This window comes from Hippocampus guttulatus, chromosome 4 (genome assembly GCF_054856545.1).
Source record: "Hippocampus guttulatus isolate MCC_2025c chromosome 4, RoL_Hgut_1.0, whole genome shotgun sequence".
NCBI lineage: Eukaryota > Metazoa > Chordata > Actinopteri > Syngnathiformes > Syngnathidae > Hippocampus > Hippocampus guttulatus.
The window spans coordinates 26,572,956-26,587,429 of NC_141264.1; the positions used below are offsets into that span (position 1 = coordinate 26,572,956).

The 14,474-nt window shown below is 49.1% G+C and overlaps 1 protein-coding gene across 1 annotated transcript in view; it reads right to left on the minus strand.

Annotated features, from left to right (window-relative positions):
* The window catches only part of cadps2 (Ca++-dependent secretion activator 2), a 49,451-nt gene that overhangs the window by 17,138 nt on the left and 17,839 nt on the right, over window positions 1–14,474 (minus strand). Inside the window, exons 12-17 of the mRNA XM_086110114.1 lie at window positions 12,311–12,447; window positions 5,696–5,883; window positions 1,319–1,420; window positions 812–875; window positions 476–599; window positions 313–413 (exon numbers count right to left, since the gene is read on the minus strand). Coding sequence (XP_085966240.1) covers window positions 313–413; window positions 476–599; window positions 812–875; window positions 1,319–1,420; window positions 5,696–5,883; window positions 12,311–12,447 — 716 coding nt within the window. The remainder of the gene's footprint in view (window positions 1–312; window positions 414–475; window positions 600–811; window positions 876–1,318; window positions 1,421–5,695; window positions 5,884–12,310; window positions 12,448–14,474) is intronic.

The window sequence follows — 14,474 nt, forward strand, 5'->3', positions numbered from 1 at the left end:
CCGCTGAGCATTATTTGGCCACCGGGGGGCAGTATAGCAAATCATGCAGACAACGAGCGGATGGGACTCGGCATGCCGCAGCAACAACGTCAGTTGCTTTCCCCAGAGGATAAAGAATATATGCCGCCTGTGAGCATTGGCAGAGAGATTTGTCCACATGGTTGTGATGGACAAAACCCTCCCCCCTCCCCTGGTAAGTTTGACCTTGGCGTACCAAAATTGGCAGGCACGTGGAGCAGCCCCGAGACGTTTAAAAAAAAAAAAAAACCTGAAAAGAGAGAGCGAGCGAGCGAGAGAGAGAGAGAGAGCAACCTCGGCATGATGTTCGTCGTTCTGCTGCAAGACTTCGATGACGAGCTCGGCCAGCCTGACGGCGTCCCGCAGCTTCTTCTCGGCGTCCGGTTCGGGCTCGGCTGCAAAAGGCCGCAAAGTCGTCAGCCGGCGACGCGTCGGGGGTGTCGCTGCGCGCGCTCACCCTTCACGTCGGCGTACTCGATGAGCTGGCTGTAGTTGACGGCCGCCGCCTTCTCCAGACATCCGTGCACCACCTTCTTCATCTCCTCGCAGCTGACCGGCGTGCTCACGTCCTTCATGAGAACCTGGCACGACATCAGCAAACGTGTGGACACTGCCGGACCTCTTTTTTTTTTTGGGGGGTCTCCCACACTTGCCCGGTGCATTTTTTTTGGGGGGGGGGGGGTGACAGCCGAGTTCACGCGTCAAACTAGATGGACATCGGGATACGGCGTGTCTTTCCGCACACATTTTGTATCTTCAGTACATACATCTCCATAAAATGCAAAAATATTACCCTCTCCTGCAGGGCGAGGGTGGCCTTCAGTGCGCCATCTGGTCGTCCGAAAGGGAAGCAGTACCTGCAACACACAAAACAAAAACGGAGCAGAGATGTGGATGGAGGGAAGGACGGCGGCGGCGGCGGCTTTCTCCCGAGAAGAATACGAGCGAATCTTCAACAGATGGCGGCGGCTCCTTTGCGCTAATTACGAAGAGAAAGAACAAGAACGACGACGAGAAGCTTCCCCCCCACCCCCCCGCCCCCTTTTTTTTCTCACCTTCTTCACTGACAGGCGAACAAACAACTCGAGTGAACCCCCCCCCCCTTCCCACACTGACCTTTGAGGTTAAAGAACCCCCACCACCACATCCCCCCCCCCAACCTGCTAAATTATCATCACTACACTTTAAAAGAAAGAAAGAAAGAGTAGTTAGCAGTCGTCATAATGAGAGCAGTTCTTCTGTTGCGGTGTGTTACCTGTTTGGGGGGGCGGGAGGGGGGGGGGGGGGGCTCGTTGGTTACCTAAAGTGTGTGATCTGGTTCTCTAGGAGAAGCATGAGTCGACTCCTGACGGCCCGGAAGCGCTCCTGCTCCTCCAGCGTCACCGTCCCCATCCCGTCAGGCCTTCACACCGGCGACGACAAAAAACAAAAAACAAAAAACAAAAGAGCAGCGGCGGCAACCCGTCAAACATTTTTCTTCCGCGGTCCAAAATCTCAAAACCTTTGGCGTTTTCAAGTCGCGGTACGAGACACGCGTCTCTCCCGCGGGCGGCGGGCGGGCGTCTTCCTGCCGAGAAGAAGGCCGCGTTGGACGGCTCGCGCCCAATTGCGCGTCGGCGCCGTAGGCTAATTTGGAGGCCGGGGCCAAAAAAGCGTCGGCTCGCTCGCTCAACTTGCGCACCGAAGATGTTCAACCGAACCGTACGACCGAAGGCTGCTTGCTTAAAATGCTAGCGTACGATGCAAAACGCCACAGACGGGCTAAAGTAAGCGTTAGCATTGAGGTTAAGCGCACGGGGGCGGGGACTTATGCCCACTTGATCGTTCCGTTCGTTTGTGCTTTTTTGACCCAATCTCGCGTTGGCGACATCGCAAAACCTACTGTATGGACACCCCATTGTGGTGTCAGACCGACACAGTGCCGGTATTCACTCGAGTGCTCACCGATGCGATACCAAATACTAATAGCATAAAATTTCAATACCATAAAATGTTGCAAAAATAAATAAATAAATTTATTTATTGTTTATTATCTGAAACAAATTCAGCGTTGAGTACTTGTATTGCACAGAAAATTGTTGTTATGTTTTTGATATGTAAACCCAGGCACTACTTTTTAAGGACCTGCTGTTCTATTCTATTTTTATTTTGTAATTCTTTAGAGATGTACAAAAACAAACAAAATAGTGATATCCCCCCTCGTCGAAACAAAAGGTTGCAGGTAGGATTTGGGACGAGTCTCAAATACCGCAGAAAGTAAATGGCTAGGACTGCATCTGTCCAAGTCTGCTGAAAAACAATAAAATACTTTATAATGCCACTTTTTCTTTTCTCTTTTGATCTGCCTCAATAATCGAATGAATTGAAAATGAAAACAGGGGTTTTCTCAGTCATTTTTAGATGAGATTAAAATATAGATTAATGAATAACAGACCCTAATTAATTAATCGCAAAAAAAATGTAATCACCTGACAGCACTATATATATAACATCATATACGTTCGTGTAACGTACGGTGGCAAATCCGTGCATAATTGGCAGCCATTATAACTGCACCGAAAACCGGAACAAGAGGGCATTTAGCGCCAATGAGCATTTTCCACAAAAAATTGTTTGGTTTAGTGCCTCTACAATAAATCAATCTGAAAAGGAGCGTTAACTGTATTCATATTTGACAAAGAACACCAAACTCCTTGGATGGCCAACGAGGATGTTGAGGTTATTCGAACCCTTCACACAACTGCCACTTTACCACCCTCCCCCCCAAAGGTGCTACAACAACAACAACAGCAAATGACTGCCTGCTTTTTTTTTTTTTTCCTTTTCTTTGCCCGTTAAAGTTGATTTGAACACGAAGCGCTCATTTGATCCTTCATTCAAGTTTGCCGTCTCTCGGCGGCACCTTGTGGCGCTCTTAAAAGCCAGAGTGGAAGAAAAAGAGAAGAAAGGCAGCAGGGGGGAGGCCGAGGGGAGGAAGAAAAGCGGCGGCGCGCAGCCTTGACTCGGCCAGCGTCTCGGAGTGAAGAATTCACGTCTGCCGAGAAGCAATCAGCCGCCGCGTGAGCGGCGGCGGTGGCAAACGTTATCCGAGAACATCCATCTTTGATTGCCGACTTCATGCGAGGCCGCTGCGAAGCGCTTCTTCGCGAAGCGCGCCGCCATTCTTATTTTACGTTTATGTACCGCATAGGGTCAAACCATATCCACTCGCGCACACAATGCCAGACACAAGTCGTATTTGGAGCGTAAAGGCCAAGCTGAACGCGGGGCGAGCGCGCGCGCGCGTCCGTCACGTTTTTTGCCGGACATTAGTTTGACGCGCCGACGTTGACCTTTGACCCCGTCAATGCAAAAGGTCACGCTGACCTCTTAACTCTTGTGAACTCGGCGAGTGCCAGCATTTGCGCCCAAGTTGAGGAGGCAAAAAAGGAAGAATATATATACATACATACATACATACATATATATATATGTATATATATATATATATAAATACACACACACATATATATATATATATATTTATATATATGTGTATATATATATATATAGTATATATATACTGTATATATATATTGTATATGTGTGTGTGTGTGTGTGTGTGCTGTCAGTTTAACACGTTATCTGCATTAATTGAAAACAATTTGAACTCGATTAATTTTTTTATTGCGAGATTAATGTCACAATAAAATGTGCTCCAAGTTTGAATAACTGCTCCAAGTGCAAAATGTTCATGTAAAATTGAAAACGGAAATTGTTGTTTCAGTAAATATTTGCATTTTGCACAAAGAAAACGGATCCACGATTCCCTGTTGACGAGAGCATTAAAATGGGAAAAATAGGACAAAAAGACATCAGAGGACATTTAGAATCGATAAAAATATGTGATTAATTACGGCTAATTCTGAGTTAACTATGAAAATATGTAATATAAAATATACATTGGATCGCGATTAAATATTGTAATCGTTTGACAGCACGTGTCGATAGACGAGGTGCACCCGTGAATTGATGAATTGAGAAATGAATCGACACCCATCGTGAGAATGGCCGACTCGTTCTGAGAGCCGCTTTCACGTCAAATTGGAGCGTCCGCTCGCGGTTCTGAGAACGGGTCGCCGAAAATGGCGTTGACCAAAAAGGCTCCCGTTTGGGTCGTCCTCCGCCAAAAGCCGACTCCTCGTTTGTGTTGTTCAAAATAAGCCAGGAAACACGTCAACACTTTGGAGCATTTTCTGACCAAACTAGAAATCGAATTGAAAGGTGTGCATTTTCCGCACCGTCAATTTGAAAAAGAAAAAATCTGAAAGTCCCTTTGTCGGAACAAAGAAATGGAAATTCATTTTTATTTTTAAATGATTAAAAACATTTTAAATTATTTTCATCGGCTTTGCGGAGGGATCGCCAAGAATTAATAAAAGATAAAACAAAGACAAATCAGCAGTATTTCTCCAAAAGCTCGCGAGAAAGAAGACCACGAGAGAACATTGTTTCATCTGCCAAGGTGTTTCATTTTTTGTTGTTGTTGTTCTTATTGGGTGGGGGTGGGGTAACAAAATTGGAAAGGACCCCCCCCCAAAAACAAAAAAAAAAAATGAAGTGCATTCAAATAGGAGGACTATGTTGGCAGGCGTCCAATCAACTCAAAGTGGTGTTTGGTTTGGTCGTGAGCGCCGCATGTGCGCTCACGTTAGTGCTCTCACGGCTGGGGGGTGGAGGCGGGGGGGCCGTTGGTCATAAGTGGGCTGCGACAGCTTGCTGCTCTTCAGACACATTGTTGCTGCTAAATGAAGCAAGCGAGCTGAGCTACCGAAGCTGCGGCAAAGGGGTTGGGGGGGGGGGGGGGTAATAAAGGAAGGAAGGAGGGAGGGGTGGTGACGAGGGGGCGGGGTTTGTTCTTCTTGTTTGCGTGTTTACACTGTACGCAGTTCAAGTGTAAGCGATAAGCAGCAAATCGGCCTAGAGGGACGACGACCAATACCCCGCCCCTGCACCCCCCACCCCAGGAACTCCCAACCGCCCCGACCCGCTTCGCGCTGACACCTCATCGTTGGTGCACCTGATGCGAGAAACAAGCGGGGAAGCATGGCAGGGGGAAAAGAGCCACATTCATACATGCGGCCATGAATCTGATCCAGATCCCCTTTTTGGGGGAAGCTGAGGGGGGGGGGGGGGTTGTCGAGAAACCCTTCCGAGCAACAGATTCACCGTTTTGCTCACGTGTTCGCATTGAATTCAATGCACATTGTGGTGCTCGTTTTGCCACGCGCGCCTTTGCTGCCACTTGGTGGCAGCACAGAGGGCCAAATCCGAAAATTTCGTCCCTTCCCGACCGAGGACGTCAAACGCGCGACCTCTTGAGGCTGTTGCCACGGCGACAGGTCCCAACCAAACGTGAACGAACGCTACCCGGCTCGGTAGTACGCGCGGTCACGCAACCGCGAGGAAATACGGTCGGTCGACGCGTGCGCAACGTCGCCCTCCGATCTGACAGATTGCGATCGGAGGCTCGCGCCGGGATCCGAGGCATCGATTGAGCATCGGCGTTTGGGATCGGAAGAAATCGACGGTCGCGTTTCAATCGGACGAGCGTCAACGGCGGGACGTGGCATCCGAACGCCGCGATTGCCCGTCGAAAATTGCCACGGACGCAAACGAACGGAAGACGGGGGCGTACCTGTTGCCGTGCACGTGCGAGGCGCAGAAGGCGTAGCTGTAGTGAAGCAGCGTGGGGTCCACCAGCGTGTTGTCCTCCGAGAAGTCCATCAGGTCATTCAAGTAGCTCAGGTGACGATGGCAGCCGCGGACGCCGTAGCGGGCGCAGTACTCGTCCAGGACGAACACCTGACCCGGGCTGAACCAACCCTGCGACAAAAAGCCCACGCGTGCCGCAACGCTCGTCAGTTGACATTTCTTTGGCGGATCGGGGGGGGGCTCGCGCTCGGCGGGCGGACTTTCAAGCGGACGTTTGAAGCAACTTTATGGCTTTCGATTCCGTCTGCGTTTATTCCGAGGATGACGCGTGCGGAAAAATGCAGAGTTGTTCCGAACAATGTGCGTTTTTGGGACGCGTGGAAATTTCTTCGTCAAAAGCAAAAACAAAACAAAAACGATGGTCATCTTTTTTTTTTTTTTTCTAGCAACAATCGCAGTTTGACAATCGCCGCCATTGTTGTTTTGATCTCGCGCGACGAGATTTCCGTTCTGGCGAGACGAGAGCGGCGAGAGCGGCGAGGAAAGCAGACGGTCGCCAAGTCGCGTAACGTTAAAACAAGTGTTGCGAAAGTTCATTGCCGGGATATCGCGGAGGAAGCGGCTAAAGTCGGATGTTTTTTTTTTTGCGATCGTAATCTTGCATGCCTGAATTATTTGCATTTTTGCAGCATTTGTTGATCAGAAATCAAGCTATTTGCAATGTATATTGTTGTCGTTTGTGTTCTCATCATATGCGATTGAAGAAGTCGACCATTTCAGGATTCGAAATCCGGGACTCTCTCAACGCGTAACGGGACTCCGACTTTTCCGATCGGCGAGTCCCGTCATTGCCGCGCGCAATAAAACGCGTGCTCGGAAGACATTTCTGAGCAGATGTTTGCAACTTCCAGGTGTGCGGCCGCGCCGAGTCCGGAAATATCGCTCGTTGCGCTTCCAACCCAGTTTGGTGAAGAAAATAGAACCCATGATCCCCCCCCCCCCCGACCCCCCGTAGACGAGCAAAGAAGGTCAAAACAAGACTTTATTTTTCGTCTGCCACGGTTATTCTATCGTTAAGGAACAATTGTGGCAAACGGACCCCCGCCGCTGAATACGATGGCCGCCCGAGGCCCCACCCGACCGGCGCCGCCTTTCGCCTCTCCTGCCCCGTCCCCTCGCCGACGGTTCCCGGAGCACAAAGCCCCCCCCCCACAAAGGGGCCCCAGAGAAAGGAAGGAGGAGAAAAGGCGCCGACAATTGCGGCCAGGTAGACGCAAGAGAAGAGCAGATGTCCCTTGAAGGAAGGAAGGAACACCGCCCCCCCAGCCCCCATTCTCACTTTGCGTGTTGCGCTCTCTCAGAATTTCTCTCTAAACTGCAATTTAATTTTTTTTTTTTTTTTAACCCAGCGGTGCCTTCGGTGATGAGTCTCTCATTCGCCCCCCCCCCCCCTCTCAGTCTTGCAAATTGCTCAATCTCACCCCAAACCGGTCACCCTTCCGCTCGCGAGACTTGCGGCCGACTCGAAAACGCACGTGGCGGCAGCGGCAGCGGCAGCCCCCCCCCCCCCCCCTTCGTCCATCCGCACTTGGTGATGGCGAAAACTTTACCACCAAATAGCGGCCATTGTTGGGTGCAACATAAACAGCCGCAAAGTATTCAAGCTTATCGGAATTTTTTTGGAAGGCTTTTTGTTCAGGGAGCAAAAGCTAAACAAAAATCCTCCTTACACGGCCAATACGGGCGGATTTTTGTTTGCGCAACGTGCCACATTGACGACAAGTAATTCAAGTGCTCCTCCCGTCACGTCGGCTGAAAACGTCAAAGTCGTTGATTTTAAATGTTTATTTTTTATCCCCGAGCGGCGCAGCGGCGGCCATCGTCCCTTTCAGCGCGTAAACATTCAAGTACGACAGGTGCTTCAATTCTGACACTCGAAGCTGGAGTGAGCGCAATTTATTTCCTCGGCTCCGCTTGCCTGCCAAAAGGTCACCAAGTGCTTCACGGGCGCACAAAAGCGAGCGAGGTCAGCCCCAGCAAAAAAAAAAAACGCACAAATAAGCAGCGGTAAATACAAAGAACGCGATAACACCTCAAGGACGCTGCGGGAGGAGAGAAGAAGAAGAAGGAAAAAAAAAAAAACATCACAACCTTTTAAAAGACACTCAAACAAGCTTGAAGACGACTTTTTTTTTTTTTTTTTTTTTTGGTGACATTTAGCTGTGGAAATTCCCTCCCGGGTCGCAAGAAAGCATTTCTCGTCTTTGACAGGAACCGGGAAGAGATGGAGACGAAAATAACAATCTGGATTCGGCTTGATCGAGTTTGCACCGGCGTGCGCCTCCGTCAGAAACACCCCCCCCCCCCCAAAAAAAGGAACGCGACCAACACACAGAAGCGTCCGAGCGGCGACTCGAGCCGAGAGGTGCGAAAAGGAAGGAATTAACGAAGGCTGACTCAGAGTTTTTCCTCCTCACCCCCCCCCCCAAAAAAAAAAAGATCATTGTCGGGGCGGCGGAGACGATCGCGAACCCCAATAGCGTCGTCATAGTCTTTTCTTAAGTATCAATTAGGCTGCCCCCTGGCGGCCAAGACGCGCATAGCAGAAGGAGCAGCACAGTCACCATTTGACGGTCATTTTGGACATTCGATTCCGTTTTGCCGTTGTTGTCATTTTAGTGGCCCGCTTTTGGCAGATTTTTGGCTGCTTAAAATCCGATAATGCGACACGCATATCAGAATCAGAATCGTCTTTATTGTCATTGCATGACATACAATGACATTTGGGTGCCACTCCTTAAAAAATAAAATCAAATCAAATAAAAAATAACGGGTCAATAAATACAAAACTCATTCTTTGTCCGACCATTAAATCTTCTGTATCAAATTTGATACTGCAGGTTTAAAATACGATTTTCCTCCAAATTCTCATTTCACACGTTATCGACATCACGCTGACTAAAACGTGATACAAAAAAGATCTCATAAACAACATGATGTAGCAAAAATATTTTTATGGATTTTGTTAGGTTTAATAAACATCTCAGTTCCCCCCCCAGATCTGAATTTTCTGGCGATTTTTTGATGCGTCGGGTCTTATGGGGTGAACAAATATGAAAGTGTTTTTGTCGTTGTAAGCCTCAAGTGAGCAAAAAAAAAAAAACAACAACAAAAAAAAACATTCGTTTTGATTAATCGGAATTTTGTTCCGCCAAATATTGGAATGCCGCCCCTCCCCATTAAAAAAAATAAAAATAATCCGTATCGGTCAGGCTCTAATTATTCTTATTATTCTCCACCTTGAACACTGCCCCCCCCCCAAAAAAAATAATAGTCCACACTAAACGTGCTGAAATGTAAAAGCCATCAAATGACAAACCACGAGCGGCGGCCGCAGGAAGCGCCTGCGACCGTGTTTGAAAATATTTAGCCCGTGACAATCTTTAAATCCACAGGAGTCCCCACTTTGACTCGATTACGGGGCCCGCGCTCGCACCCTCCCCCACCCGCCGGCCAATCAGACGGCGGCGCCGGCCTAACGCTCGCCTCGCATGCGTGCGCACGTTCGGCTCGCCGCGCGTTCCAACCCGTCGCTCGCCAATTAGAGAAAACGCCGACGGCGGGCCGGATGGGGAAACGAGGCGCGGCCGCTAAGGTGGACGCGGCCGTCTTCAAATGCATTCCATCAAACGCAAACGCCTTGTGTTTTCGAATCAAGAAAGAAAAAAAAAATGCATTGAATTGTGCAAAAACAATCGACAAATTGAAGAAAAAAAAAAGAAACGCTTTCATAATTACGGTTTGTACTGTGGTAAGCAGGCGTGCCTTTGAGGGGCGGGTCCAGGCGGGGTTTTTTCTCCATTTGTATTTTTGTCATTAGCAAGAATGACATTTGTTGGTGTGTTCAGTTAACTTTGGTCCTCAAGGGCGCCCCCCCCCCCCTCCAGCCAACACAGCTGATCGATTTGATTCATTTGGGAAGTTCATTACAAATCAATTCATCATACTGCAATTAAAGAAAGAGTTTTTTTTTATTATTATATATTACATACACTTTTTTTTTGGCATAGAGCTGAATGAGCTGGACCATCTGCCGCCTTTTTTTTTTTTTTTTAACTAACGCGACCTTCAGGAAGGACCATCTTGTAGTAAGTCACGATGATGTCACCGTGGAGGTCAACTTCCTGTTAGGAGGCGCGGCGTCTGCTCGACGGCTCCGCTACCTCCCGCTTTTTTGTCGTTTTGCTTCCCGCAAAAGAGCGGGGGGGGGGGGGTGTTGGGGGCAGACACGTGGGCTCGGCGGCTAATTGCGAGCGCCGCCATCTGCTTGCGGCCGAGGAACATCTTGTGGCCGCCGCCGTCTCTCGCCGCGACGCCGTATTCCGCGCCGGCGCCGGCGGCGACGGACGGGAAGCCGAGCCAAAGCGGCGAGTCAAAAGAGCACCCGCGGCGCCGAGGCAGGAGGGACGCGAAAAGGCCCGCGCGCCGACATCGCGCTGCTAGCCAACGTCGGATGCGCGCTTGTGGCGGCGAGAGACAAAAAAAAAATAATAATAATAAATCATTGATGTCGTGCTTCCTCAAAAAAAGACGGCAAAACTATTTTCTAAAAAAACAAAACAAAACATTGATGAACATAGTGACTCCATCGATTCCCCGGGTGCGCTGGAGCCGATCCCGGCCGTCTCTTCGGGCATCGGCATCTGGTTGCCAGCCAGTCGCAGGGCACGCGTGCACCGCAATTCGAGCTCGCAATCGCACCTGCCGCGCACGTTTTTGGGAGGGCGCGAGGAAAGCGGAGCACCCGCAGAAAAGCCACGCAGGCACGAGGAGTATCCGCTCGGGAAGACCGGAGCCGGAATGGAACCCACGACCTCAAAGGTTTGAGGAAAAGAACGATTCAAACGCGACCCCCCCCCCCAAAAAAAAAAAAAGCTCGACAGGAACAAATTTTTGAAATAGCAAATGAACATTTCAAGTCAGATTTCTGCTCGAGTGGGGTTGCTCTCACATCGCTCGAATTTCGCAATCAATGTTTTTACTTGTTTGCTTCCCCCCCCCCCATCTATTTTCGGATGCGGTTTGTTCAGCAAAATCTCCATTTTTCTGGTGAACTTGGGACCATTTGCCCACGCCGGGGGGGGGGGGGGGCGAAATGATGCAAATTCCAAAAAAGCCTCACTTATGACGTCAAATCGTTTGTAGGAAAAACGCAAATTGAATGAAAATTCCTCGCGGTTGACGTGCAAAATGAGTGAGTTGGAGAGCGGGGGGGGGGGGGGGGGGGGATTTTATTGGCGGCGGTGGTGGTGGTCTTGTGGGGTGGGGGTGCCAGAGGGGGGGGGGGGGGGGAGTGATGCTGATTGTTTGGTTTCACACACAAAGCCCCCCTAATGTTCGTCCCCGCCTGGCCCCCGTCTCCATTGAGGCCACCCCCCCCGCTGCCCACCTCTCATTCGGCCACGAGGCTCATGTTCCTACGCGGAAAGTATTGATTAGAACAAATGCCCCCCGCCGAGCCGCAAGAAGAAGCCGACCTCCCCCCGCCCCCGCCCCCGGGCCAGCCAGGCGTGCTCAGCGTGGTCCAAGGCGTCATTCAAAGGCCATTTGGCCTGATTAGGCGTCTTGTATGGGCCGATTATCACGGGAGAGCTCGTTAAGTGCGGCGCCAAATTGCCGAATAAAGCGCAGGCCTTGTGCATCCAACGCACGGAAAAAAAACGTCTCCGACGTTCGACAATAGAGCGTGCTGTGGACAATTACTTTTTTTTCCATCTTACAGTATATCGAAACAAAGCGACATCAGTGCAAATCATATCAAATAAATGACACGAGTGAGCAATCGATGGACCTCAATCTCGCTTCTATCATTTTTTTTTTCACGCATATGAATTGAAAACAACGCAACGAAATCGATCAAAATGAGGAAAAATCGCGTCCGTAGAAGAGAGATTTTCGCACCCGCGACGTACGTCAAAATAACGAAGTGCTTGACGCACTTTGGACGGCGACGTCACTTCGATTCGCGCTCATCAAGCTAGCCGGCACGCGACCCCGCGCCGATCTCCGTTTGGCCGCGGCGGGACCTGCGGACGCGCCGTGCAAAAAAAAAAAAAATCGCCGATCGGTTGTCAAGACGCGATACGCCGACGGCGTCGATCGGATCCGCAAAAAAAATGAGACGCGACGGCAAACGATTTGCTTTGCTGCGTTTCGGTGCTGCCGTCGTTCATCGTGCGAAAGTTTTCTCATCGTATGGCCTTGGATCGTTTTCCAATATTTGAAAAAGATTTTGGGGGGAGTCGGTGGAGGGGGGGGGGCCGAGGCCGTAGCCCCTCCCCCCCCTTTTGCATCTACTGAATGCGGCTCAGCATTGGTTTGATTGTCGTTCGTGCATTTCACTGGGCGGCGATTGGTTGCGCAATTTGGGGGCGCGGCTACGCTCTTATTTTTGTGATGGCAAAGGCGATGGCGGCTGCTTTTACGGCCCGACCACTTTTAAAGCGCCAGAGGCTCGAAATGGTCCGTTTCCTGATTCGGTTAGGGGAGGGTTGGGGGAGGGGGGGGGGGGGGAGTGAAGTGTGAGCGTGTTGCGTACCAGGCAGGAGAAGGAATCGTTCATGCGGTGCTGCAGCGTTTGCCTCTGCAAAAGGGCGAAGAGGCGAGCGTGGTCGAAACGGCTCGGCGCCGACGACACCAGCTCCTCCACGCCCCGACGCTCGGACGGATCCAGACCTGAAAAGAAACAAAGGCGCAAACAAAATTCATTGGGGACTCTCTGAAAGCGCGCGACCTGCAAATGAGCCTTCCTCGCGGGAAAACCATCACGTGGAAATAAACAACCGCGTGAACGCCGCAAAACCAAAAAGCACCAACGGACTCGATTTAAAAAAAACAAAAAAAAAAGACGTTTGGCTTTCGAGAAAATTTCACGTCACACAAGACCACACTCGCATCGAAGTTGACATTTTCAACTAAATGGATTCGTGCAAACACTTTGTGGATTTGTGTGTGTGTGTTGGTAACACACGCCTCAAAGATTTGATGCTCACCTAGTTGACTCCCCCCCCCCCCGCCCCCCCCCCCAGCTCGAGATCTGAGCATCCAGAGAGATCCCATTTAGATGCACATTCAAAAAGAAGTCCCATATGAAAACACGCGCACACACAAATTGTGCTGTTCACATTAGCATGGAAAAAAAAAAAAAAAACAACAATTTGGAGCGGCAGTATGTTCATGTAGTCCAAGTTTCAAAAGAGTTGCGTGAAAAAAGCGGAGCATCGAGATGAGCACGAGCGTCGCCGCGAGCGTGTCACCGCAACACAATTAGGGGGGAGAAAAGCAAAAAAAAAAGGGTGTCTCGGCCCGAGCGGCAGACGGCGCTCAAGGAAAAGGCCGCCCGGGTTCATTTCCAGTTCGTTTAATGGCCGCGCGCGAGAGACGCACGCACGCACGCGCGCGCGCGCGCACAAAAGACGCAAAGAGCGGCCGCGCGCGCGCGGGACTCGCGCTTTCATTGGCGAGTCCCGCGGGCGCGGCCGCGGGACTCGCGCTTTCATTGGCGATGCGGACAATTTTTTTTTTTTTTGTCTTTCTCAAAGATGAAGAAGAGGAAGAAGACCCTGGCAGGCAATCGGGCACCCCCCCCCCCCTCTTCTTTACCCCCACGTGCACCCGTACACACAATTTGCCGTCTTTGTGGCTTTTGTCCCGCGCGGGAGAAAAGACAGCAAAAGTGAAATTTCCACAATCAGATCCTCATCTGCTTTTTTTTTTTTTCTTCCGCCGTGGCGCGCGCCCAGGGGGGCTGGGGAAGAGGGGGGGGGGGGGCGATCCTGTCCAATTCCGATGTAGGTCACTTTGGTTTCTTAATGGCCCTCAACATATTTTCAAGTTTCCTTATTTTAACATTTGTTTTCTTTGCGAGATATTCAACAGCTTTATGATAAAACATAAAAACAACAAAAAAAGGTTCCTATGCAATGTTTTTCTCAATGAAAAATCAGCAAAATACAATCATGAGAAATGATACATAAATGGGATCTCCCATTAAAAAAAAAAGAAATCCCTCAGAGAATTTTTTTGAAGATTTGTTTTTTTAAACTAATTTGAAAATCCCCCCCCCCCACATCCACTGGAAAAAAAATCAATTGTACAACCAAATGAAGCAACAGACATTTTTTTCTAATGAAATATGACATACTTTTCAAATGATGATTCTCTTAACACGAACCAATTCCAAAACAAAAATAATCTTTCATTAAAATATGCCTCAAAGAAACCAGATTTCTTTCAGACTGTTTTTTTTAAATATTTTTTTTCAACAAAAGCAAATCAAATAATAAAAAGCCTGCTTAGAGATCGAGTATTACAAACTGTAAGTCGTTCAATCATATACTGTATATATATATTTTTTTTAACGGAATTGGGAATTCTGATTGAGGATTTCTTTCTATGACCTCAGAGGCAACTCACTTTTTTTTTTGAGGGAACACATTTATTTTATATCTATATTTTATATATAATTGGTATACAGTAATCCCTCGTTTATCGCGGTTAATGGGGACCAAAACCACCGGCGATAAACGAAAATCCACAAAGTAGCGACCAATTAACATAAACTGGTAAAAAAAAAGATAATAATAATAATTTTTAATTATTATTATCATTGCGAGAAAATAATAATTTTCTCGCAAACGGTCCGCAAGAAGCTGCAAAACAACAACGAGTCAAATCGAGCAACATATACAGAACTGTACTCC